Here is a 27,739-nt window from a genome sequence, read left to right on the forward strand (position 1 = left end):
CACTGAGCCGCCGGGACTCGACGCTGCGCTGCGCTCCTGGCGGCGACCGGTGCCGTCGGGTCGGGCTGAGCGGGGCCGGCTCCGCGAAGCGGGGGGCGCACGCTCACCCACTGTGCGCCCTTATGTTCCCCGCGCAGGACGCTCTGCCCCGCGGCGGGCTCAGCCTGAAGGAGGAGCCGCTGCTGCCCGCCGGCCTGGGCTCCGTGCGCTCCTGGATGCAGGGCGCGGGCATTCTGGACGCCAGCACCGCGGCGCAGAGGTAAGCGGGCGGGAGAGCGGAACCTGGCGCTCGGGCCGGACGGCTAGGCCACCGTGCGCCTGGCCTCGGCTTGCTCAGCTGCTGGCGCGCGGGTGGGGGGCAGCCACAACTCGGCACGATCCAGACGAGCTCTCCCGCCCACCCCGTCCCAGCGCCTCTGCCGGCCGCCTGCCTTCTGAGGATGCGGGGCGGGGCTTCTGCCGCCACTCTGGGCTGTCCCGGCTCTGACTTCTAACTGTCGCTGACTCTCGGGCGCTTCCCACAGTCCCTGGTCTTGACCCACGGACACCAGCTGTGAAAGGAGCTGCCCGCCCCCACCCACCACTTCCTGGGCAGTGCCTCTAGTTCCCCTGGTCCAAACTCTCCACCCTCCCCTCCTTTCCCATGCCCCTCAGAGTGAGAGGGTGGGGGTGCGCGGAGCTGAGCCGGAGAAGCCGCCTGGGGGCCGAAGAGTGGGGGGAAGAATGAGGTGGGCAATTGGTTTGATGGAGTGATTGGGGTTAGGTCTAGGGCAGGGTCCTGCTGGACCCAGGAGGTCATGGAGGACCCAGCAATCACACTGTTTTCTCTGTCACCCTCAGGAATCTGGGGAGGGGTCCTCTGGGGGATTGGACTCCGAATCTGGTAGGGAACTTTAAGAGCTCGTTGACACCCTCCAGCACCTGGGCTCTGAGACAGCCCTTGGGGAGGGAGTTCATAGTGATTTGGACTAGGGAGGTGGTCACTGGAGGCTGCTGGGGCAGGGTGGGCACCGGGCTTCCTGGCGGGTCGGAGCAGCTGTTTGTCTAGCAGCTTAAACAGCTTCTGGCAGGGAGTTGCCAGGCAGAGGGACACAGCTGCCGCCACACACGCACATCCCCAGTCCCGCCCCGGCGACTCTGCTCACAGTTGAACCCTGTACCCTGGGTTCCACCAAATTACTCCTTTCCTGGCTGCGTTTCAGTGGGTGCCCCTGGGACTCAGTATCTCTTCCGGACTTGGGTCTTGCAAATGAATACCTTTCCCCTAAGTTTTACAGGTTAGCAAACTATATTCCAGAAAAATAGAAAAACACAAGCTCACCTCGGTGGATGTGTGAGTGTATTTCTTTACCATTAACATGCTTCTCCTGTGTGATCCATGCTGTTCCGTTTCTCCATCGCTGTTGCTTTTTAATTGAACTTGAGACCATTTCTTAACATGGTCAGCCTTGCCTGCTGCCCCACCACTGGCTGTGTGGTCAGAACTTCCTGGTAAGGGTAGGATGAGTGGTCAGGGTGGCTGCTGCCCACTAAGGGTTGGACTGCTAACTGCAAAGTCAGCAGTTCAAACCCACCAGCTGCTCCCCAGGAGAGAAATGACTGCCGCCTATTTCCACAAAGAATTTCAGCCTCAAAATCCCAACGTAAGGTTGCTATGCGTCAGAAATGGCTCAATGGCAGTAGATTGGGGTTTGGGGCCATCTCCCTCCAATTCAGCCCTCTGGTTCTGCCCAGAGCCAGCAGGTTGGCTGAGGGGGAAGCAGGGATGAAGGAGGAGGCAGTGCCTGTTGCCTGTGCGGAGTGCAGGTAGTTCGGGGTGATGGATGTTCAATCGCCCCAGAGACTGAGGCAGCCTGCAGTCTTGGGAGTGGGTTTCCATCTCTGGGCCTCAGAAGGTTCTCCGCCGTTTGAATAGGGGATGTCTTCAGGACGAGCTGCTCATCTCCGAATCCAGAGACTTCTGTTTCAGGACACACAGATTGGGGCCCCCGCCTGTTTGGTTGGCCGTAGGGCCCACACTTTTCATAGGAGAGCAGTCTCTTCCTCTCTCCTCCATCTCCAATGTTGCCTGTCATCTCTCCTACTTGTGTTTGATCCCGAATCCATCCTCCGCTCAGATCCTCGGGCCCTAAAACAACAACAACAAAACCAAGAATCCCGTTCACTGTCCTGACCCCTTCCTCACCCTCCCTCTCATCTCTGAGACCCTGACCCTCTCACACCATCACCCCTGCCCCCTGCCAGCAGGAGCACTGCTTGAGGGCTTTCCTTGCCTCCCCTTTCCAGGGAGCCACCTGGTTGTCAAGGCTTATAGATTCCCCCATTGGGTCCTGCTCCCCATCTCAACAGCCGTAGCCCCCACTTTTGCAAAGGAAGCATCCTAGTCTGCCACCACCTTCTTAAACATTTATTATTATTATTATTAATCATTTTATTGTGGGGCTCTTACAGATCTTATAACCATCCATACATCAATTGTATTAAGCACACTTGTACATATGTTGTCATCATTTCCAAAACATTTTCTTTCTACTGGAGCCCTTGGTATTATCGGCTTCTCTTTTTTTCTGGCCACCACCTTCTTCCTTGGCTTGAAGGATAACTGGCCTGGCTTACTACCTCGGTCTCCTAGCCTCGTGCCTCCGCCTCAGTGAGCCCTCAGAAACCCATCCTGCATGAACCTGGACCAGAGCAGGGTCCCCAAAGAACGTCGCTGATCATGCCTCTCCCCTGATGAAAGGCTTCAGGGACTCCCCACTTCCTCCACATATTCAGCCTCCAAGCCCATCACTCCCTGACCCAAACATTCCTTCCCTGCCTCTGTGTAATAGTTGGGATCTAACCACCTCGGGGGAACTAGTGCTTGCACTCCAGTCCTGTCTTCTCATGAGTGAATCCTCCTGCCACCAGTATCCACACATCCACTGAATGATGGGCAGGGTTCACCCGGGTACCTCCTCCCCGCCCTCTTCCGTGCCGTGGAACAGTTCTTGGGATTGCTTAGGATGGGCTGCTTCCTGTAGGTCACAGTCTGCTGTCCTGCTCATTGCCCTGGCTTTCCTGCCCTGCCAGCCTGGGCCTTCATCCCTGTGTACTGGGCACCTAGGGAAGCCAGGAGTGAATTCTTTCTAGAAGACTCCTGAAATCCCTTCCTGTTGGAGTGCTCCTTCCATAGTGGGGGTCTCCAAGTTCTACCTGAGCACCTGGACCTAGGTACCGGAGGAGCTAGTGTTTCCCGTATTAAAATGCCTAGGTTTTACAGAAGATGGGTGAGGAAGAAAACACCCAATCATTGGGGAGGTTCAGCTAGTGGGAAGGTGAGACAGGGAAGGGGTGGGGGTGGGGCTGCCTACTCTTAAAATGGAGGCAACAAGAAGACCAGCAGGGTCTCCCTGATGGGGAGCCAGGAGCAAGAGCCCAGTTAAGGGATCCCAGTCATTGCTGCCACTACCCTCTGTCAACAAGACCTTACCTCTGTGACTCACACGTCCAATCCCAGACCACCTTCTCCAGCCTCCCTGCACCCCACATCTTCCTGCAGAGGGCTCAGCACAGATGTAGTTCTCGACTCCTTCCCATGGACTTCTTAGCCTGGGGAGACCTCTGGGGGCCCAGGCCAACCCTTACTCTTGGAGAGACCCCTGGAAGACCCCAGCCAGCCAGCTCCCTGAGCCGACTCCAGTATAGAAGCAGGGCCCCAGAGAGGGAAGCCAGATGGGCTGCTTTCCTGTAAGCAGCTGCAGGCTAGCCTCCCTGCTAGGAAATGCTTTTGTTTGCTTTAATAATTAATAACCGCTTCTCAGCCTGAGGCTGGCAGGCAGGCCTAGGGGTGGGCAGAGAGAAACGGGCTGATAGTCTTTAGGGGGATGGAGGGCAATTGTGAGGGCAAGAGGAAGAGTGGAAGAACAGACTAGTGAGACCCTCTCTGTCAGCCCTTGCCGCCTCCAGGGACCTTGGTTGTTGAGGTGGTGGGAGGAGGGCGTATGAAGCTTCTCTTGTCCCTGAAGCAGGACCGTCTGAATATGGGATCCGGACAGTGGGCCCAACCCCAGGCCTTTCCTCCACCTGCACGGTTGAGATGGGGGAGCTCAAGCTTTTAGCTGTTGCTTTGGTCTTCCCTGGTCCACAGCTCTGCCACGCTCCAGTTATGTCAGAGGCTGGGCAGGGTGAGGTCAATGGGTCTTGGTTGGAGGCAGGAACCTCTGGGTCTAGCTGGATGATTACTAGGCAGTCCCAGGAGTCCGGAGATGCCTTCAGGGCCAGCGGGAAGCTTGGAGGAAGGGAAGATGCAGACGAAAGGAGGGGAAGGAGCACCACGGAGGGGCGGAGGAGGAGTCACGTCAGGACTGGGCAAAGAAGGGCTGGCTTAGGGCAATCTGGGACAAGGGGTGAGGTCCAAGAGGCACACACTCAGGTCCTTGCCCTCCTGGGGGAGACGGGCGGGAGGGAGCAACAACACTGCCCAGGGCCTTCAGGACCTGTTCCCATCTCCCCAGCACCTCAGACCGGAGACCGACCGCGGGGGAACCTTGGGCTGACAAGAATTCAGGTTTGAGCTTGGGGAGGAAGGCGCCCCATGGTGCCCCTGCATGGACTCCAAGGTTCCAGCCCACCCACTGCCCTCTGTGGGGGGCTGGAATGATGGTTGGTTAAGCTGGCCCTATGTCTTTCTTTTCTTTTTTTTAAGTAATTTTATTGGGGGCTCTTACAGCTCTTATCACAATCCATCCATCCATCCATTGTGTCAAGCACATTTGTACATATGTTGCTATCATCATTTTCAAAACATTTTCTTTCTACTTGAGCCCTTGGTATCAGCTCCTCATTTTCCCCTCCCTCCCTCCTTCCCACACCCCTTCCCCCCTCCCCATGAACACTTGATAATTTATAATTTATTATTATTTTTTCATGTCTTACAGTGACTGATGTCTCCCTTCACCCACTTTTCTGTTGTCCGTCCCCTAGGAGAGGGTTATATGTAGATCATTGTGATCGATTCCCCCTTTCTCCTACTGCCTTCCCCTTCCCCTCCTGGTATCACTACTCTCATTATTGGCCCTGAGGGGTTTATCTGTCCTGGATTCCTTGTGTTTCCAGCTCTTACCTATACCTGTGTATATGCTCTGGTCTAGCCGGATTTGTAAGGTAGAATTGAGGTCATGGTAGTGGGGGGGGGGGAGCATTATAAAGAAGTAGAGGATAGTTGTATGTTTCATCGCTGCTATACTGCACCCTGACTGGCTCATCTCTTCCTTGTGACCCTTCTGTAAGGGGATGTCCAGTTGTCTACAGAAGGGCTTTGGGTCTCTACTCTGCACTCCCCCTCATTCACAATGATATGATTTTTTGTTCTGGGGGACCTATTTCTAATAAGCAAGTAGTCAGAGAGAAAACCCTGTGTGGTACAAACAGCTGCCTACTGATGTGCCGGCAAGGTTGGTGGTTCTAAGCCAGAGGTGCTCACACTTTTTCAGCATGAGAGCTACTTATAAAATGATCAAGTCAAAATGATCTACCAACTATAAAAATGCAAAACATATTTATTTATTACATTTATTCATAAATGCATTGAGAATTGTTTATATGTCCAATGTATGTCTATGTATCTTGCATAACCTCACGAGTCCATATTGCAAAACACAACACAATGAACTATGTACGTTTGTGTCATGACCTGAGTTTACTCTGATGACTTGCACTGAATGGAATGAGCCAGGGATACATAGTCCAGACAGGAGCTGCTGACAGCCAGCCTCAAGCACACTTCCAAATGATCATCAGTCATGGTGGAATGGCACTTGGACTTAATGATCTTTATGTGGGAACAGGCTGACTCATATTAAATAAGTAGAGCCGAATAATGCAGTCAAGGAGGTAGCACATTTTCTCATGTTTGGGTACTTTCCCTCTGTGAGTAAGTTCCAGAACTGTTCCTGCGCTCTGGACTTCAGCTGAATGTCAGCGTGTAGTGTCAAAATCTCCCATTCCATATGAAAATGACACGTTTTTGTCTTCTTACTGGGTCCAGCTCCCCCACTCATTTTAACACCCTTTCTTATGTTTAAGAGGGGAAAAAAAACGAGGTCTAAAAATTGGCGATAACTTTGCCTGTCAGTTTTGCTGCTCTTAGCACAGTTGTTTGCATACGCATTTGACACCTAAGATTGCATCTGATTGGCTCTGCTGTATATCAATTAAGTGACGGGATTGATGATAGGCTTACGTCTATTTCTTAATGCCATGTGACCTACCCACACTACATTTGTGATCGACTGTAGATCGTGATCGATGGATTGAGCACCCCTGTTCTAAGCTTTTCCAATGTGCAAGAGTGTAGTGTCCCGTCAAGGTTCCTGTCTCGATTCTGCAGCCCTGCCTGCAACTGTGGTGCACGGATCTACCGCGGAGCATGGTCTGCAGTCACGTTCCTTTGTTTTCCGTGTCCCATTAAGTGGCTGGAGCCCTGGTGGTCCAGTGGGTTAAGCATGGAGCTACTAACCACAAAGGCTCAAGGGAGAAAGATGAAACTGTGCTCCCGCCAAGATCTGGCCTGGGAAAGCCTCCAGGGCAGTTCCATCCTGGCCTCTGGCATCCCTGTGAGTCGGCAAGTGTTGGCCGGATGGCAGCGTTCTTGATGGTTTCCGTTTATGTAAGTGGCTGCATTTCTGTGAATTCTTGGACACCACTGTGATCTCATGCGGATGGTGTCCCTTGCCCAGATGGTTTGTTTTTGTTTTTTCTTTTTTAAATTGTTGAGGAAGCATTAAAGAACTAGAGGAAAGTTGTATGTTTCATCGGTGCTATACTGCACCTTAACTGGCTTGTCTCTTCCTTGTGACCCTTCTGTTAGGGATGACCAGTGGTCTACAGATGGGCTTTGGGTCTCTACTCTGTGCTCCTCCTCGTTCTCATTGATAGAATTTTTTGTTCTGGGTCTTTGATGCCTGATACCTGATCCCATCGACACCTGATGATCACACAGGCTGGCGTGCTTCTTCCATGTGGGCTTGGTTGCTTCTCAGCTAGATGGCTCCTTGTTTATCTTCAAGCCTTTAAGATCCCAGATGCTATATCATTTGATAGCTGGGCACCATCAGCTTTCTTCACCACATTTGCTTATGCACCTGCTTTGTCTTCGGCGATAGTGTCAGGAAGGTGAGCATCATGGAATGCCAGTTTAATAGAACAAAGTGTTCTTGCATTGAGGGAGTACTTGAGTGGAGGCCCAATGTCCATCTTCTACCTTAATACTAAATCTATAAATATATGCACATAGATCTATTTCCCCATCCATAAATATATTTACATATGTACATGCCTGTATTTAGACCTCTATAAATGCTCTTTGCCTCCTAGTTCTTTCCTCTATTTCCGTTTACTTTCCTGTTGTCCCACTATCATACTCACCCTTCATTTGGGTTTCAGTAATTCCTCTCAGTTACATTGCCCTTGATCAAGCCCTACCAGGCTTCCTACTCCCTCCTTGCCATCGATTTTTGGATCACTTGTTGTTCCCTTGTGCCTGGGTTTGTTAACATCTTTCCCTCACCTCCTTCTTTGCCATGTCCCCCCTCAACTGCGGGCCCCATTGTTTTCTCTTCCAGATTGTTTATCCCGCCTATCTTATCTGGATAGAACTGCAGAGATAATAATATGCATAAAAAACAAGACAGAGCAAAACAAAGCAACAAAACAAAACAAAACGACAACAAAAAACAATGACCAAAAAAAGAGAAAAGACTGTAAATAGTTCAAGGTCTGTTTGTTGACCTTTAGCAGTGTTTTCTCCTCTGATGGGGTGCCACATCCTGGCCCCAAAGTCTATTTTTGATATTCCCTGGGGACTTCCTTGCTCTGCTCCCCTTGTTCTGTTGCACACCCTATAGTGTTTTGCCTCGGTGTGGTGGGGTCAGTTAGGGTGCAATCCCCACACTGTGTCTCCAGTGTTGTCCCCTGTAGGGCTATGGGTCAGTGAGGGATGTCCTGTCTGGTAGTGGGGCTGGCCATACGGTCCTCTCTGGGCATTGGCTGCTCTGAGCGGAATTTGTCCTCAGGGCGTGGTGGGCCAGAAGGTGCTCCACTCTCTCTTCCTCCCCCTTCTCTGATCAGACAGGTCCCTCTCCCTGAGCTATAGCTTCAATGCTGTCCTCTGAAGTAAATGCTTCTGGGGGGAGGGGCGGCCCCTCCGGTATTGGTCTTTTTTAAGGCTTACTAAATGCGTCTTTATTATTTAAAGGAAGAAGAAGAGAAAACAAAACAAAACAGGAGTCCTAGTGGCATAGTGATGATGATTAGTTGGGCTTCTCACTGTAAGGTTAGCAGTTCGAAACTGCTAGCCACTCCTCGGAAGCGGCTTTCTACTCCTGTGAACAGTTACCATCTCGGAAACTCACAGGCCCAGTTCCACCCTGTCGTAAAGGGTCAGCTATGTGTTGACATCGACCCTGGCAGTGAGTTTGGAATTTTAAAAAGTATTCTAGATGCGTAAGGGCTGGCGATCTGAACCCACCCAGAGAGGCACCTCAACGGACAGACCTGGCGATCTGCTTCCACAGGGTCCTGCCTGGGAACCCCCGTGGAGTCCGGGCCTCCCCTGACACCCACAGGGTTGCCAGGAGGCAGAGTTGACTTAGTAGCAATTGGTTTGTTTGGATTTGGTGGTCAGAGAGGTGACAAACACTGGGGGACCCTTCCTGGGAGAGGGCCCAGGCTGTGAGGGAGTCTGGCTTTTACTAGACAGTGACAGGGCCCAGCATCCCTTTCACGTGTTCCAAGGAAGCTCTCCAGGGGCAGGCTGGGAGCTCCCGGCGATAGCAGCTGGACAAGTCTACAGCCCCAACGGGTCTCCACAGACACCCCAGCTCCTCTGATGCACAGGGCGCCTGAATGGCCCGGGTTCTGAAGGTCCGCTCACCCTTGATGCTCATCTTCCCCTGAGTTCTCAAAGCTCACTCTTGGCTCACCACACAGCCGCGTTCCTCCAGCCCAGACTGATCTGTGCCCACAGCTGGACCGGGCATCTTTAGCCCTTGGCTCTATTTCAGGGCAGAAAGGGAGGTGAGAGGCGTGGTGGGGCAGGAAAACGAGGCTACTCTGCTACCACATTTGTGTTCTTTTAAACAGGAGCACCTACCCCGCCGGCCCAGCACCCCTCACCCCCATCTTGATAAGCAAACGCGACACGTGAACGGTTTGTCTGAAACAACCTTTTCCGGAAAGCAGGGAAATAGGTCATCCGTTTGGAATCGTACAAAAGCAGTTAGGATGGCAGTGTCTGCCATGTGGCGGAGCACGCTGCATTTCTCTGAGGAAGAAGGGGCACAGGTGGGCTGTTTCGCCCCCTAATGCTGCTAAGTGAATGAGAGCTACCTATGAGGCCACGGGCGCCATCAGTATGCGGGCAGTGGAGCAGCGCTGACTTGATTGTCATTAGCTGCTACCCGCCAAGGTGCACTCAGGCATTCCTGGTTATAACTCCAGGCTGTAACTTTGCTGGCTTCCATCCTCACCCAGGCCTCTGGATAGATGGGCCACTTGGTACCCTGTCCAAGGCGTCCAGTTGGTGCCCCACTCATGCCCCTCCAAACCAGCTGCTGTCACATCCATTCCAACTCACGGCTACCCTGTGTATGTCAGGGTAGAACTAGCATTTTGCATGTAGAACTGGATTTTTAGGAGACTGCCAGCCCTTTCTTCCAAGGTCCCTTTAGAACCTTTAACCTTTCAGTTAGTAGGCCAGCTCTGAACCTTTAGCACCACCTAGGGATCCCCTCCCAGGAGCCCTGGGAGCAGAGTGGTTACACACTGAGCTCTACCCACAAGGTCAGCAGTTCGAACCCCTGAGTTGCTACGAAGGCAAAAGCTGAGGCCGTCTGCTCCTCTAAAGATTTAAAGTCTCAGGAACCCAAAGGGGCAGTTCTCCCTTGCCCTACATAGTCGCTAGGAGTCAGAATCAACTGATGGAAGTGTTGTTTGTTTGCTTGTTTGTGGGTTACTTATAGCCCTCAGGATTCACAGTAAAGGGCAGGTTTCTTCCCAAGGACATTCTAAGGCAGTGGCTATCAACCTTCCTAATCTGCAACCCTTTCATACAGTTCCTCGTGTTGTGGTGACCCCCCAACCATAAGATTATTTTCGTTGCTATTCCATCACTGTAAGGTTGCTACTGTTATGAATCATCAGGTAAATATCTGATATGCAGGATGTGTTAGGCGACCCCTGTGAAAGGGTTGTTTGACCCCCAAAGGGGTTGCGACCTACAGGTTGAGAACCACTGCACTAAGAGTTCAAGTTGCCAGAGCTGGCTCTGCCTGCTTGGAGGCAGGCCGGAAGTACCAGAGAATTCAGGTACCCACCCCCACACTCCCACACCCCAAATAGCCCTCCACCAATGACTCTCTGAAGTTGGTGGATAGGTACCCCAGCTCCCTCCCCCTTCCTTTCCCTTGGGTGCCCGGGCTCTGATGCAGGTGAGCGCTGCAGTTGCCACGGGTCCCCAGTGAGACTCAGCCCCAATTGCCCACAGCGGTAACTTGTTGATGCAAACAAAACCCCAAGCCAGTCGCCATGGAGTTGATGTGTTTCAGAGTGGAACTGCCCCCCACAAGGTTTTCAGGGCGGTGACTTTTCAGAAGCAGGTCACCAGGGCTTTACCTTTTGTCCTGGTCTCGCATCCCCAAAGGAGCCCTGTTGGCGCAGTGGGTTAAGCACTTGCCTCTTCACCATGAGGTAGGCAGTTCTGCCCTGCCAGCCAGCCACACATGCTCTGCAGGCAAAACACCAGCATCAGCACCCGTGGTGGCGTTCTGGTGATGTTGTGGTGACATGCTAACTGTGAGGTCGGCAGTTAGAAACCACCAGCTGCTCTGTGGGAGAAAGATGGGGCGTTCTGCGCCTGTAACGAGTTACAATTTTGGAAACTCACAGGGGGGCAGATCTACCCTGTCCTATGGGGTCGCTGTGAGTCGGCATGGCAGAGAGAGAGTGAGAGAGAGAGAGAGCCCCTGAGATGGAAGCTCTAGGGAGCAGTTCTACTCTGTCCTCTTGGGTCCTGTGTGAGTCAGAATCAACCCGATGGCAGCGGGTTGGGTGTTGGTCTGTCTTACTTCCTCACCTTCCTACCAAAGTTTGCGTTTGAACCCTGGCCTCAGCGTGGGGTTCTGGGGGAACCGCATAAATCGCTGCCTTGCCTGACCTCAGAGACCCACCTCCCATGTCCCTCCAGCGTTCTTCTGGATAAAGGCGATCTTGTCAGCAGACACGCTCCAAGTTTCTCCCCACATCTTAAGTGGCTATCTCAGGCTGCCCTGTTGTGGACACCACAGGGTCAGAGACCAAGGTGTCTATCCACATCTTTTTGTCTCTAAGCCAGTGGGAAAAGCTGAAAGCCGCCCCCACCTCCCAGCCACGGGCATCCCACGCGCATCTCTGTGCCCGGGACGCCCCAGGGCCTCCGACAGCATCACACACACACACACACACACACACACACACACACACACCACACCTCCGACAGCATCACACACACACACACACACACACACACCCACACACACCCCTGCTGGACACTCAGTGTCCATCTCCTGAGTTGTCTGAGTGCATCTCTGTTACTTTCTTGCTGTCCTGTAATCTCGGTTTGTTTTCTCATTACAAGAGCCTTGGCTGCCCCACGGGGAGCAGAGGGAAGCCGGCTGGCCTCGCAGCGCCATCCAGCAGCTGTTGATTGGTCACCCAGGGCACACTGGGGGTGGAGGTGCTTGGTGGGGCAGCAAGAGAAGGGAGGCACAGCCCAGACTTATCTCTCCCTCTCCCTCTTGTTTCTCCCAGCCCTCTCCCAGTGGGCTGCCTGAGGGTCATTTTCTGTCTCTTGTCCTTAAGAAATACTAGGCTGTCCTTAGAGCAAAGCCTTTTCTCACTGTACCTTGATTTTTCACCCCCTAGTTGCACACCTGCGTAGCTGGAGACCTCCCCAAACCATGGACACCTCCCCACCCCCTGTGTCCAGCAGGGGGCCTGCCCCTTCTGCAGCCCTCCCCGGGCCTGCTGGCATGGGGCTGTTAATAATATGGTTCTGGTGAGGCTGTCTTTGGAATTAGATACCAGCCCTTGCTCTGATCACCCGCAGCCTGGGTCCCTTTCCTCTGTGAGCCACAGTGGGTGAGGCAGGATGGCACTCCCAGGTCTGTAGGCAGAGAAGGTAGAGGCTCAGGGACATGGAACTGAGTCAGGCCCAGATCTGGGGTAGAGCACAGGCATGCAAGGCAGGGGAGCCCCTCTGCGCCCCTTCAGCCAGCAGCAGTGGCCACTAGACTCCGGATACTGCATCTCTTCCCCTTCCCCTGGTCTCTGCACTCATTCCCCAGGAATCCCCTCCTGGGGAGAGAAGGGAAGGGAGGATGAAGGGAGCTTGGCTCGGGCTTAGGCCAAACTCCTCAAGTCTGGTCCTGAATCCCCAGGAGACTGGCAGGAGCTGGCCAGCAGCCAGGTTCAGGAACTGTCTGAGTTTGCCAAGGACGCTGGGTGAGAGAGTAAGTAAGCTCAGTGGGGCTCAGGCCAGGCCCGGCCCATTGACTTACTCTTGACTAATGTGGAAGTTGGTGGCATCGTGGTTACGCATTGGGCTGCTAACCGCAAGATCAGCAGTTCAAAACCACCAGCTAGCAGCTCTGGGAGAGAAAGAAGTGCTTTCTGCTCTTGTGAAGAGTGACCGTCTGGGAAACCCACAGGAGCCATTCTATTCTGTCCTATAGGGTCACTGTAAGTCGGAATCAACTCAGTAGCAGTGAGTTTGCATTTTTGAGAATGTGGACCTTAACAGGAACCCTGGAGGTATGTAGTGAATTACACAGTGATCACCTCAAGGTCAGCAGTTCGAATCCACCAGCCATTCCTTGGGAGGAATGGGGGGGCTGTCTGCTCCCATATAGATTTAGGCTCAGAAACCCTAGGGAGCAGTTCGACTACCCACACAGGATCCCGTGAGTAGGAATCATCTACTCGACTGGGCATTTGGGATGTGGCCTGAGGGGGCGGGCATTGGGCAGAAAGAGCCTGGTGAGTGGTCTAGGAGGGTCCCTTAGTATTCAGCAGCCTCTCCTTCCCTGACCGCTTCCCTCCTGATCCCTCTTTCATTCCCGGGATCTGAGAGTCCTGCAGGCAGCCTCCTTTCCTGAGGTAGCTGACAAAGGCTACAGAGCTAGGATTTCTCCTCAAGCCCCCTGTGGTGCTGCCTTCTCTCCCCTTAGGTGGTCCTGAAAGCCCACTCTGGTGGAGTTCGAGTTAAGCAGTCCTGGAGGCAGGAGGGAGGAGCCCAGGGCTGATGCCTCATTAGCATGTTCATCAACAGTAATCAGGGGCCTGCTGGGAATGGAAGCCCTCGCTGGGCTTCCCTGGCACTGGCAAAGGGGAGGGGGGTGGAACTGGTCAAGGTGGACTTGAAAGACGTGTAGCCAAGGAGAAGGAAGAGGAAGGAGGAGGGCGAAGGTGGAGACAGGGAAAGGGCCCTGGAGGAAGAAGTATCCTGACTGGATATTCACTCTGCTACGACTGAATGGTTGGAGGTTTGAGTCAGCCAGGGGCCCTTGGGAAGAAAGGCCTGGCAGTCTGTTTCTGAGGGGTCAAAATCAGCCATCGAAAAACACTGGAGCAGGATTCTACTCTGACGCAAGTTCCCCTAGATGTGGACTTCCAGCAACTGCTTGATGAGGAAGAGGAAGCATTGGTTGCTCCACCCTCCCTCCTTCCCACCTTTCCTGTCTCCCTCCCTCCCACCTTACCCATCACTCTGGCTCCTAAAGCACCATTTCACATGGACCGGCGCTAGGGATTCCCGAAGGAAGCTTTTAGGGAGCGGAACAAGGTTCCCTTTATGACTCCTGTGTTCCTTGTCATCTATATGAGCAAACACATAAGCACCTCCAGCCCATTACATCCCAGATATTAGGGCTCAGTGTGAAGCGGTGGGAGAGAGCAAGTTGATCTGAAGGGAAAAACGGAAAACATCAAATAGTAATGAGCGTCCCAGAAGCTGTCCCAGAGGCATGTCCGTGATGGGAACCTGGGAAAGCTGGGGCAAAGAGCAGCCCCGCCCTCCTCATCCTCTCCGTAGTACCCCAGCAGCCGGCTACACCTGGCCACTGGCAGTGTGTTCTAAGCCCAGCCTGACCCGGACCGTGCGCCTGCGCACCTCCCGGCATCAGTAGTTTCTCTTGGCCTTGGTGTTTCCCAAACAGCTGTCCTTCACCTGCAAGTGCTCTGTGGTCTTAAGTTAGTTATCGGTTACTGTCAAGGTTACCCCAGAATGTAGCAGCTGAGAACAATAGCTACTTAACGTCACACACAGTTTCTTAGAGTCAGGAATCAGACAGCAGCTTATCTGTGTGGTCTGGCTCAGGGCCACACACAAGACTATAGTCAATGACATCTAGGGCTGCGGTCATCTGATCTCTTGACTGGGATGGGGGTGAGGGGGCAGATCTGCTTCCAAGATGACTCACTAATACGACTGGCACGTTGATGCTGGCTGTTGGCAGGAGGCCTCTGTTCTCTCTGTGAACCTTTTCCATCGGACTGCTTGGGCTTCTTACCACACGGCAGCTAGCTTCCTCCAGAACAAGTAATGAGAGAGAGAGAGACGACAAGACAGCAACCACAATGCCTATGGTCTGACTCTGGAAACCATGCTACATTCTCCTGGCCACACAGACCTCCAGATGCAGTATGGGAAGAGGCTAGACAGTGACCTGGACACTAGGGAGGGTCATCGAGAGCCAATTTGGAGGCTGGCGACCCAGTAGGGGAACGCAGACCGGAGCCGAGTCCAACCGGGCCTAGTTCTGGAGAGCGGCCAGGGCCCGAATCTACTACCCATGTGAGCTATGACCCTGCATTTCCCAACTGTCGCAGCCACAGCAGCCTGTCGTAGAGGAGGCACTGAAACCGCCAGAGACGAGACGCAGTTTGGAAGACATCAGCTCAGCGAGAAGTCCCAGCAGAAGCCCTGTCCCACCTTTTGTGCCCCTGGGTGGTCGGGGACAGACTTCCTAGTCTCCTTCTCTCTTTGAAGCCTGCAGTCCAGTGACACCAACTCCTTCATATATGGTGTTTGTTCTACCCCTTTGTCCCCTCCGCCTGGGGAAGCTCCTATTCGTTCCTCAAGACCCAGAGGGAAGGCTGCCGTTCCCTGGAAGTCTTCTTTCCCCCCCTTCTTTGCTTCTGTAGTTTTAAAATGTAGCCATAGCTTTTGGGGGAACACCTACCACTGGGTCTTGTGTGACAGCTATCTCTTATCTGCCTTACTGTCCTTCTAGCACCTCCGTCTGCCCCCTGCCCCCACTGCTTAATCTATCAACCATTGTAGAACAGGGCCATGCGTCTTCTCCCTCGCCTGCCTTCGTCCTGCACGTCCTTCTGGGGATGATTTCCGATGAGCCAGGAGAAATCTCTTGGCAAGGCACACCAGTCCGTTCTCCCGCCCAAGGGAAACAAAGGTTGTCTTCCCTTAAGTCTTGAGGCAGGTCCCCGCCACCTGGGGAGGACTTGCCCCAGCCCCAGTCCTAGCCCAGGGTCCAGGCAAGACACGCTAGTGACCCTAAGCCAGTTTTAAAGTCTCTGAGAGATGTTTGTGTGTGTGTGTGTGGGGGGGGGGGGGAGGTGTGGCACACAGGGACTTGACAAGATGCACTAATGGATTGGCTTGAAGATGATGGTTTGGGTGTCTCGGTGAAGGAGCTCCGGTGATGTCGTGGGGTACATGCTGGGCTGCTAACCAGAAGGTCAGTGGTTTGAATTCGCCAGCTGCTCCAAGGGAGACAAATGAGACTTTCTACTCCTGTAAAGATTTACAGCCTCAGAAACCCACCGGGGCAAGTCTACTGTGTCCCACAGGCTCGCCATGAACCAGGATTGACCCAAAGGCAATACCTTTGGAGTCTGAGAGCTTGGTGCACATCGTTGTGTCCTTTGCCACACCACAGGCTGGTGGAAACTCAGCCTCTCCCGGGGCACGATGGAGGGCTGCTTCCAGTACCTTCTAGCTGCCCCTCAGTGCCCTGAGTGGACATGCCCGGGCTTCTGGTCAACAAGAAATGGGAAGTGAACAGACGGATTGCTTCATCCTTTGGGTTTTGGAGATCGGCCTCTCCAAACAGGGGCCCAGGAGGAAGTCCTGGCAGGGGGGCTGGCAAGGCGGCCTCTCTGGCAGTCACCGATGGCCGCTCCTGTTCCTCAGGGGAGCAGGTGGAGGGGGACCCCAGTCCTGGGAGACCTCTGGCTGGAGCTGAGATGAAAAAGGGCCCGTTTGGGTTGATTCCTTGCCTAAGTCGGGCCAGGCCGCGAGGGGCCTCCCCTCTCCCCCCGTCAGAGGCATGGGGTCTTCCTGAGCAGAGGAGGTCCTTTCCCAGCTCCTTTCCTCCCCTCCCCTGCAGTGGTGTGGGCCTGGCACGAGCACATTTCGAGAAGCAGCCCCCCTCCAACCTCAGGAAATCCAACTTCTTCCACTTTGTGCTGGCCGTGTACGACCGGCAGGGGCAGCCTGTGGAGGTGGAGCGCACAGCCTTCATCGACTTCGTGGAGAAGGACCGAGTGAGAGGCTCGTGGGCCGGCTGGCACGGGGCACTGGGTGGGGCAGAGACTTGGGAGCTGGAGAAGGACGGACGGGGGTAGCTGCATGGATGGGTGCAGAAGGTGCGGGGGAGATGGGGGCAGGGGAGGGATCCCTGGGAATGTCTGAGCACCCTCCCCACCTTGTTCCTGCAGGAGCATGGAGCCGAGAAGACCAACAACGGGGTCCACTACCGCCTGCGGCTGGTGTACAATAATGGTGAGTGGGGCTGGCCCCACATGGGATGCCCAGGCACCTGGTGTGGCATATGTCCCCAGTTTCAGGGCGGAGGGGGCCCCGGGGCACCAGATGGGGAGGGTATGGTCCAGCCTTAAGAGGCCACGCGTCTTCCCAACCTAATGAGCCTCTCGCCTTCTCCGACCAGGACTTCGGACAGAACAGGACCTCTACGTGCGCCTCATCGACTCCATGTCCAAGCAGGTGAGGCCCCCTGGGGCGTTCAGGCTCATCACACCCACCCTCTGCTGAGACCCTGGTCTCCAAGAGAGGGGTAGCATTGTGTGTGTTCTGCGTTCTTTCCCCGCCCTCCACCCTCATCAGCCTAGCCCGGTCCCCATGCCTGCTCCAGGGCACAGGAAGAGGGGCACACTCCCTAGAGCCTAATCTGAGATGGGGATTTGGGTGCTCCTGGTTTGTTGGGGTGCTCTCAGGAAGAGGGGAGCGAGGGAAGCAGGACAGGACATCGAGGAGAAGAGAAGGGGCTCAGCAAGGTGGGCTCTGCCAGGACCCCGAAGAAGGAGGGAGACCAGCGCTACCACGCCCTCCCTTCACTTGGGGCCAGGCAGCCTCTGTTGGGGACCACTCCTAAGGGAAGGGTGTGCCTCCAGGACCTTTCAGGTAAGGCAGCTCTCAGCCGTGGAGAGCGAGTCTCCAGAGAGAGCTCTGAGCAGCACACACTAACTGCAGCCGAGGGGTGAGTGCCCTGACCCTGCTCAGGGGTCTGAGTGGGGGCCCAAGAGCTCCTACTGTAGACGCACCCCACCTGGCTGAGGTCAGAGGAAGGAGGCCCAGCTGGCGCTGGAGAAGAGGAGCCAAGCGTTCTGGGAGAGTCTGAGTGGCAGTCTTAGAGGCCGCTGCCTCCTTATTCTCCTTTCCCTCGCCAGCATTTGTGGAGCCTGCAGTGTGCCAGGCACAGCCTAGGGAGTTCTGGGGACTTGAACCCCGAGTCAGACCTAATGGAGTCTATGGAGGTAGGGCCTCGGGCTCAGGGTGTTTCAGGGAAGTTGCACACACACACACACACACCCCCAGTGAGGTGAGGAGGGGGGCTGCTGATCTCCAGTAGGTCCTGGCGTAAGAGGCTGGTCTTTCCCCCCCAGGCCTCCACCCAACCTCCAGAGAAAGGAAGAAATGGTTTGTTTTAAGGAGGGCTGTGGTCTCCGGGGCCAGTGGGAGGGGAGGGACAGTTGGAGGGAGAAAACGACTGTTGTTAGTTGCCCCTGAAAGGAGCCCTGGTGGCGTAGTGGTGAAGTGTTGGGGCGGGACTGATTAACTGCCAGGGTGGGTCAAAAGGGGCCACATTTATGAATAGGAGGCAGAGGGCCCCTGGTGACCTGGAAACAGCCTCAGACCCCAAGGACGTTGGGGTGAGGGGAGGAGCACGTGGAAGTAGGGAGCTAGGAGGGTGTCTACCCCACCTACAGCGCTGACCTTAGTCCTTGTGACCTGGGGACAGCAGAGCTGAAGTCACCCACAGCTGCCTGCAGGCTCATAGCCGTGAGTCATTCTTGCCTACAGCGGCGGCGGCGGTGGTCCTTGTTTAAGCACTGCGCTTTTGCTTTGCCCTCGTGGGTCCCCCAGAGTGAGTGGGATAGCATGGTCTTCCCTGGGGAGGCTGGGCCGGGCCTTCCCTCCAGCTCCTGCTCTGCCCCCCCCCCCCCACCGCAGGCCATCATCTATGAGGGACAGGACAAGAACCCCGAGATGTGCCGAGTGCTGCTCACCCACGAGATTATGTGCAGGTGCGATGCATGCGCTGGGTCACGGGACTGCAGGGGCACAGAGGGAGGGATCACCTTGCCACTGGGCCAGGAGGTTGCCAAGGGTTCCCACCAAGCCCTGCCCCAACCCCTATTGGGCAAGAGCCTCCGCTGCAGCTCCCTGGGGAAGCCTGGTGCGGGGAGGGCATGGGCGAGGGGTGAGCCCCTGAGAACCTCTCAGGCTGAGGCCCTGGTCCTTGAGGTCCCATTAGCCTGGCCTGTTTATGTGGCTTCTCCAAGTGTTGTTGTGAGAGAGGGCCCCTGCTGATACTGCTAAGCTTCACTAATAAAACTCTGGGGATGGGGTCCCTGGGGAGGTGGGGGAAGGGCTTGGCCAGAGACGTGGGGAGGCCACTGGGATTTGCTCAGAAGCAGGAGGAAGGAAGCTGGTGCCTCCTAAGTGAGCTTCAGCTGAAGGAGAAGGTGGGCGGCTCTTAGGGGACATCGCTCTTGTCCTCCCCAGGGCTTTGCCTTTGGAGGCAGGGCCTCCCCGAAGGTCGAGATCAGGGTTTCAGAGGCAGCTCTGTATGAAGAAAGTCTGGCTGGGGTGACAGCTACCCTTCTGGAGGGAAGGGGATGTAGGGGATGCTGAGGTGCTGGGCACCTGGTATTTCTTATCTGGGTGCTCCTTCCATGGGTGGGGTCCCTCCCTTTGTGAAAATTCATCCAGCCCACTGCTTACAATCTCAGCACTCTGCTATGTGCAGGTGACACCCGCCGTACTGAGGGAGAACAGAGAGAGGCCCTGGAGGGACCTGCAGTCTGCCCCCTCCCGGATCCTGCCTTCTCTGTTTCCCGGACAACCTGTATTCCCAGGGCTGAGCTCTCCAGAGCCCAGGAGGGACCCTCATAGTCTTCCTCCCCTTGACCCTGGGACTCCATCCCTGTCCCCTGAGACAGGAAGGACATCAGCATCCTCACCCGGGGGCTCACCCCTACACACACACATCATCATCATCATCATCTGTCCTTTCCTTCCCTTCTCCTTCCTTTGCCTCCTCCCTCCTCCTTCCTTCAGCCGGTGCTGTGACCGAAAGAGCTGTGGCAACCGGAATGAGACCCCTTCTGACCCCGTCATTATTGACAGGTACAGCCAGGGGAGGGGGTGGGGAGCTGCAGGCCAGGAAGGACTGGTTCAAGGACAATGGCTCCAGGGAGGAGCTGAGCTGCCCACCCGCACCGAGGCCCCATGTTGGTGGGCGCAGGGTCCTGGACAGAAACTATCAGCATCAGGAGCAAGCAGTCACAAGGGAAGCCCCTGCTAGCAAGTTCTCTGCCTACCTGGGTTTAGGAGCCTCTTTCCCTGATGCAGGAATCCTGGGAGGGCAGTGAGTAGAGGAGGCTACTGAAGGGGCAGGGGTGGATGGGGGTTTGACAGGAAGGTGGACTGGGCGGGGGTGAGAAGTGAGCTGTTCCACTGCAAGAGGCTGGAGGGGTCGGTGTGGGCAAGTCAGGGAAAGCTGGGCTCTGGTTTTGACCGTCGCCCTCTTGCATGTGACTTCTCTGAATGCCCTTCATTTGAAAAGCGGGGAAACGGTTGGCAGGTCTCAATCACAGGCCTGTCAAGGTGATGCACATGAAAACACCTCCTCCAACCAGAATTTAAAAAAAATTTTTTTCCTTTTGAATAGGAAATTCATATACACTCAAACCCAAGCCTACTGCTGTGTGGAGTCACTTGTGGCTCAGGACAGCCTTATAGGATGGAGCAGGAGCTGCTCCTAGTGGCTTTCCGAGGCTGTAAATCTTTATGGAAGCTGACTATCACCTCCTCCTCCTTTTGGTTAGGGGCTGGGCACTTGACCCCCGGTGTGACCCTGGAAAGTCACATACAAAGTACAACCTTCCCAAGGTACCATAACACAGGAGTATGTCGTGCAAAGCCACTGCCCACCTCTGGGACTGCATGCTGTGCACGTGCTTTAAAACCAACAGCAACCAACCGAAACCACTGTCGTGAAGCCAGTTCCTACTCAGGGAGGCCCCTGGTGCCGCCACCGAGAAGTGCCCCCCTAGGGCTTTCTTGGTTGTAATCTTAACAGAAATGGTCACCAGGTCTTTATTTCTGAGGACCTTGACTACAGAAAGCAGTCACGTACAAGCCATTTGTGCCGGCTAAGGACCATCTACATAATACTCTAGCTTGCTTTTTTTGGGGGGTGGGGGTGGTAACCATGTATCTTAGAAATAAATCTGTATCAGCATATAAGCTACTGTATTGTTGCCCTTTTAATAGGTAAGACACTGTGGAAAGCAGAGAACAGGAAGCGAGTGTATGCAGATGAATGCCGTATTCTCATGTAATAAGAAGCCTGGCAGGCTGGGTTTCTGGGGTGGAGGGCGGTCTTCCTCCTTGTGAGTTGGAGAGAAGTCCCAATCATAGTCTCATAATTAATATTATTCCCCGCTATTTCCTCCCATAATGGTGCTATTTGAAGGTTACCTCTTACAAGCACATGGCTGACTGATATGTAGCCGGCAGCTTTAACCATTGGAGCAGACATGTGCTATTGCTCTCTAGCCTCTGAAGACAGCCACTCCCCCTTACCTGCCCCTGGCACTGATGCTGTTACTCCTCCAGGGTACTCAGGGACCTTTAGGGTTAGGGTATAGCCCACTTTGTTGCTTATGTACTTACCTGTAATTAGGGGACCTGGCATGCCCCTGGAGTGTATATAAAATAGCCTTGGTTGGAAATATATTCTCTCTCTCTCTGTGGACCTGGCTCCTGAAGCCATGGCAGTCCCGGAGGTGAGCCCTTGCATGCCTTGTCTGATGTCTCTTTAATTTTACCCCTCAATTACACAACCACCCATTGAACCCATTCGATTGTGGGGGCTGGTATCCCACAAGACACACGGTTAAAAGATTTTAGAAGTTTAAAGGGATTGACAACAAAATGCAAAATGCAAAAAAACAAAAACAAAACCCGAAAACAACAACCCCCAAAACCTTCCGTGTCTGTCTTCCATTCACCAACTCCCCTGCAGTAAGCAGTCTTTGTTCCCCACTTTTTTTCTGAGATCACTTGTGCAGATACATGCATTATTTCTGTACTTCTTACTTTTGTTTTTTTAAAACTAGTTGCTTGCCAAACACCTTTTCCACACCTTTCTTTTTTCACCGACCAATATATGAGAGGGCTCCCAAAAGTTTGTGGGAAAACTCCATTACTTTTTTGATCTCATGTCCTGTGAACTTCTGAAACCCCCTTGTGCACCTCAGAGTTCATTTCTAAATGTTCTATGGATAGACTGACTTCTTCCAAGAGTCTCCTGTGGATGGATGGGTTGGTTTTTCTTCTTTCTCAGGGGTAAGCAAGGCTGCGATGAATGACTCTGTTCATGTGTCATTTCACACACGTGTGAATTTATCTCCTAGAAGGAGAATAGGTGGGTAAGAGGATATAGGCTCCATTCTCTGGAGGAGCAGAATCAGGGAAAGAAGTAAATAAATAAAAAGATCCATTTCAAGGAAATGGCCCACACAGCTGTGGAAGCTGTGAAGTCCTAAATCCCTGGGCACACAGCAGGTTGGAGGCTTCTGCTGACTCGTGCAGCTGCAGGGTCTGCTGAATCCAAAATTCCCTGGTTAGAGATAAAGCCATTGGCTCATATGGCCAATACCAGAGGTCAGAGGATGATGAGTTAGATGCAGGATCAAAACAGATCATCTATATGAAAAAAGGCTTCAAAAAGTTGGTGGGGAGGAGCTGATACCAAGGGCTCAAGTAGAAAGCAAATGTTTTGAGAATGATGATGGCAACAAATGTACAAATGTGCTTGACCATACAATGGATGGATATATGGATTGTGATAAGAGTTGTACGATTCCCCAATAAAATGATTTTAAAAAAAACAGTTGGTGGGAAAATGCCATGATCTTTTAATCCCTTATTTCCACACCCACTTTGAAGCCCATACCACCAAGGAGACTGAACTGCAGTCAGATCACAAAGTGGAGCATGATTCTGTTATGGAAGAGCAGTCTGTCCAGTGTCTGCCAAACCACGGAGACTGACAGCCTAGCACGTTAACCATCCCGTGCACAATTGTGATAATGCTAGTTGTCTTAGTATCTAGCGCTGATAACAAATCCCACAAGCGGGTGGTTTTAAAGCACAGAAATCCGTTCTCAGGAAGTCTGAATTCAGAGCAGTAGCTCTGGGAAGGTTTTCATTCCCTGTCAGCTCTGGGGCAAGACCTTCTTGTGTCTTTCTGTATCAGTGGGCCTGGGCATTCCTTGGAAAGCTCCGTGCGTCTTGGCATTAATCTCCCTCTGAGTCTAGGAGGTTCTCAGTGCAGGGGCCCTGCGTCCTCAGGTCTTCTTTCTTGGTGGTACTTCTCTTTGCTTTCATCTTTTGTAAGATGAAGGGGATGCAGGCCCCACCCCAGGGGAGCTCCCTTCCTTGGATCAGGACTGTGACCTGAACTAAAGTGTGTCATCCCACCTTAATCCTCTCCTTCCCTCACCCCCTTAATCCTCTTTAGGACTGATTGGTTGTCCCACCTAATCTCACGGGGATGATTCTTCCATCATTACAACCCTGCCAGATTTTACATCACTGAGAATCATAACCCAGCCAAATTGACACATGTTTTGGGTGACACAATTCAGTCCAGGACACCAACCTTTGGCCCTGCCATTCTATTCTGCATTCTATTAATGTCTGGTATATCTTTATTATTTCTTTCTTCTGCCATTTGGCTTATTTGTTCTTTACCTCTGACTTCTTAAGTTTTAACCCTTCTTGACTAATATAAAGCATACTGACATTTCTATAAAGTATTACTTTTCCTGTATCTCACATTTTCATATCTCATATTGCTATTACCAATCTGTTTCAAGTACTGGAGTTTCCGTTAGAATCTCTCCTTAACATATTTAGGAATATGTTAGAACTGAAACAAAAGCTATTTAGAAATGTGCTTTCCTAGCCTTTTAAAAACTAGCTTAAATACAATTGAGATCAGAAAACGGCACCAGTGAAATATGTCAAGTCTACGATTTGGGGAATTGTGTCATATGTGTACGCTAATGAAACCATCGACACAATGAAAGTAGTGAACGTGTGTTTCCTCGTGCCCCTGTGCTGTGGCTCCCTTCACCTCTTGTTGCTATCAATTCATTCGTATTTGCTAGGGTTTATAGCAAAGAAATTAGTCTTTTTTTCCCTGTCTTCTTTCACTCAGCATAGTTAATTTTTTTACACTTCAGTTCTTTCATTGTGTAGTATGTATAGTAATAGTTTATTTCTGAGTAGCATTCTGTTGTGTAGAATATACCGAAACGTGCTTATCGCATTCATTTATGATAGGTCCTGGGGTTGCTTTCCGTTTTCGTCTGTTACGAAGAAAGCTTTGTAAACATCTGTGTGTAAGTTTATGTGTGCCTTAATATTCCTTTGAATATTTAGGTATGGGTATCTGGATCATGTAGCAGATAATTGTTAAGTCTTCCAAGACATGACCAAAATGTTTTTCCAAAGTGATTGTACCGTTTTACATGCCCATCAGGAATGTATAGGAGTTGTAATTCCTTCACACCTTCATCAACACTTGGTATGGTCTCTCTTTAGTTTTAGCCATTCTAATTGGTGGGGAGTGGTATCTCACTGTGGTTTTGATTTGCATAACACTTGGAGCCCTGGTGGACCAGTGGTTGGCCTGCTAGCTGAAAGGTCAGCAGTTCAAAACTACCAGCCCCTCTACTGGAGAAAGAGGAGGCTTGCTACTCTAGGAAAGAGAGTAAAAAAAAGAAAGAAAAAAGAGTTACGGTCTTGGAAATTCACAAGGGCAGTTCTACCCTGCCCTGTAGTGTGCTGTGAGTTGGCATGGGCTCAGTGCAAGTGAGTTAGTTACTTAGAATGCCTAATGATACGGAGCCTCTTTTCATGTACTAATTCCCTACCCATCGGTCTTCTTTCATGACGTGTCTGTTCAGTTTTCCCTTTCCTGTTCTTTAATTGAGTTATATATGACTGAATTTTGAACGCCTATTATGTAACTGCGCATACAAGTCTCTGCTTTGCAAAAATGCTCTTCCACTCAATAGCTTGCTTTTTATTTGCATGACTGTGTTTTTTGACATGTGCAAGTATTTCATTTTGGTAAATAATTTATCGTTTCGTTTTCTTTTGTGTTTCGGAGGTCATACCTAAGAAATCTTTGTCTAAGCCAACCTAAGATTTCTTCGGAAACATTTGTAATTGTAGGCTCTGCATTTAGGTCTGTGATTCACTTGGGGTAAATTTTGACATAGACATTCAATTGTGTTCTAGCACCCTATTTTGGAAAAAGATACTACTCCTTTCTGTTTTTGCTGTTTGTCATCATCTGTCCATGTATGTTTGAGGTAATTTCTCAACTCTCTCTGCTGCTCTATTGATCTAGGGTAATGCCATATCACACTAGTTTGATTATTGTAGTTTATTTATTTATTTTTTACAATTACTCTTTATATAAAGCTCTTTTTAAAAAAATGTATTTAAAATTTTTATTTTATTGGGGGCTCTTACAGCTCTTATCATAATCCATATATATATCCATTTTGTCAAGCACATCTTTACATATTTTGTCATCTTTTCCAAAACATTTTCTTTCTATTTGAGCCCCTGGCATCAGTTCCTCCTTTTTCCCCTCCGTCCCCCATGGCCCCTTGATAATTTATAAATCTTTCTCTTTTTTTCCCAGTGTTTTACACTGACTGCTGTCTCATTTCACACACTTTTCTGTTTTCCGTCCCCCTGGGGGTTCATACATCGATCATTGTGATAAGTTCTCCCTTACTCGCCCCCACCCTGCCCTTACCCTCCTAGTATCGCTGCTCCTGTTATTGGTCCTGAGGGGTTTATCTGTTCTGGGCTCCCTGTGTTGCGAGCTCTTATCTGTACCACTATACATGTTCTGGGCTAGTCAGATTGGTAAGATAGAATTGGGGTCATGGTAGTGTGTGTGTGGGGAGGAAACATTAAAGAACTAGAGGAAGATTGTGTGTTTCATTGGTACTATACTACACCCTGACAGGCTCTTCTCTTCCTTGTAGCCATTCTGACAGGGGGGTGTCCTGTTGACTACTGATGGGCTTTGGGTCTCCACTCTGCTCTCCCCCTCATTTCCATTGATATGCTTTTTGTTTGTTTTGTTCTGAGTCTTTGATGCCTGATACCCGATCCCATCCATGGACACCTCATGATCACACAGGCTGGTGTGCTTCCATGTGGGCTTGTTGCTTCTCTGCTAAATGGCTGCTTGCTTGTTTATCTTCAAACCTTGAAGACCCCAGACACTATATCTTTTGATAGCCGGGCACCATCTGTTTTCTTCACCACATATGTTTATGCTCCCATTTTGTCTTCAGAGATTATGTCAGGAAAGGTGAACATCACAGAGTGCCGTGTTAGTAGAACAAATTGTTCTTGCATTGAGGGAGTACTTGAGTGGAGGCCCAATGTCTGTAGTACTTTATAAATAAATATATGTACATAGCTCTATTGTCCTGTCATTGTATAAAAGGAGAAGAAAACAAAAGAGAACGAGAAACAGGGGTGGTGGGGGAACAGGGCACTAACCCACCCAAGGCGAGGGTTGTGGGGGAAGCCAGCCCCCCACAACTAATCGCGGGTTCAATAGGTGCAATTGTATGGTTGAGACATGTAAAGATTATAATAAAGTCATGGAGAAATGGGAGAGATGGGAGAGAGAGAATAAAATGAAGAAGTCAAACATATTTCATGGTAGCATGCTCACCTCCTAGAAGGCCATGATTTCAATAGCCAGGTCCGCGCACAGTGTGAGGCAGAGAGGCCAGGAGAGTCGATTATTGTAGCTTTGAATCTGGTAGTATAGACCCTCCAACTTTGTCCTTTATCAACATTATTTTAACTATTCTTAGCTCCTTTGCATCTCCAGCTGGATTTGGGACCAGCTTGTCAGTATCTACAGACTAGCCCATAGGGAGCTTGATTGTGCTGAATTTCCAGGTCAGCTTTGGGAAAACTGATACCTTCACAATAATGACGAAGGCTTATCCCTTTATTGAGACCTTAACCTCCCCGTCAAGATTTTGTAGATTTTAGTGTATAAATCTTTCACACTCCCTGTAACCTTTTTCTGTAAATATTTTCTATTTTGGTGATACTATACGGGCTATTTTAGATGTATTTTCAACTCTTTTTATTATATGTAAATACAAATAACTTTTATTTCCTAGTAGATTTTTTAGATTCCATGGGCTTCTCTGAGACAATAATGTTGTCTGCAAATAAAGGCAGTGAATAACTTCCTTTCCAGTCTTTCCTGTACTTCCTTTTCTCGCCTGAGGGGATCACTTCCAGTTCAGTGTGGCACAGTGGCGGGATCACTTCCAGTTCAGTGTGGCACAGTGGCGGGGACAGTCGTCTGTCTTGCTGCTGATCTCAGAGGAGAGCATTCAGTTGGTCCCTGAGGTATCCAGTTAGTGAGTTAGTGATATCTCTTCCAGGGGTGCCTGGATTAGGTTGAGGAAATTCCCTCTTCTGTTTAGTTTGCTGAGAGTTTGTGTGTTTTTTTTAATCAGGAATGGGTATGTTTTATCAAATCCTTTGCAACCTTTATTGAGGAAATTATGGTTTCTATTGCTGTTGCTTTTTCGTTTCTTAATATGGTGAATTACATGGATGGAATTTCTAAAGTTAAACTACCCCTGCTTTCCCTGGGTAAACCCCATTTAATACACAGTGGGATCCAATTTGCTAAGATTTTGTTTATAGTTTCAGCGTCAATGTTCATGTGGGATTATTTGTTTCCTTGTCATTCCTCTGCTAGCTTTGCTCTCAGAATAATGCTGGCCTCACAGAATGAGTTGAGAACTATTTCCTCACCCTCATTTTTTTTTTTTGAAAGCGTTTGTGTAGAATTGGTTCCAAACCTTTAATAAGTAGGTTTTCTATTTCTTCTTGAGTAAGCTTTGGTGATTTGTGTTTTTCTTTTATTTTATTTTTAAGCCATAAACTCTTGTTTATTCTTCAAGTAAATGTTTATGCTTGCTCTGCCCGTTATTTTCATTTCTTTTTTTAAAAATCATTTTATTAGGGGCTCCTACAACTCTTATCACAATCCATTCATACATCAATTGTGTAAAGCACATTTGTATATTCATT

At 51.3% G+C, this 27,739-nt stretch overlaps 1 protein-coding gene across 1 annotated transcript in view; it reads left to right on the top strand.

The window, feature by feature from the left end:
- Positions 1-122: 122 nt before the first annotated feature.
- Positions 123-27,739, top strand: part of EBF4 (EBF family member 4) — a 70,396-nt gene continuing 42,779 nt past the window's right edge. Inside the window, exons 1-6 of the mRNA XM_045295534.1 lie at positions 123-259; positions 16,425-16,581; positions 16,756-16,819; positions 16,986-17,041; positions 18,509-18,582; positions 19,619-19,687. Coding sequence (XP_045151469.1) covers positions 123-259; positions 16,425-16,581; positions 16,756-16,819; positions 16,986-17,041; positions 18,509-18,582; positions 19,619-19,687 — 557 coding nt within the window. The remainder of the gene's footprint in view (positions 260-16,424; positions 16,582-16,755; positions 16,820-16,985; positions 17,042-18,508; positions 18,583-19,618; positions 19,688-27,739) is intronic.

The sequence above is a fragment of the Echinops telfairi genome, unplaced genomic scaffold (assembly GCF_000313985.2).
Source record: "Echinops telfairi isolate 266 unplaced genomic scaffold, ASM31398v2 ScPeMD7_5592;HRSCAF=6446, whole genome shotgun sequence".
NCBI lineage: Eukaryota > Metazoa > Chordata > Mammalia > Afrosoricida > Tenrecidae > Echinops > Echinops telfairi.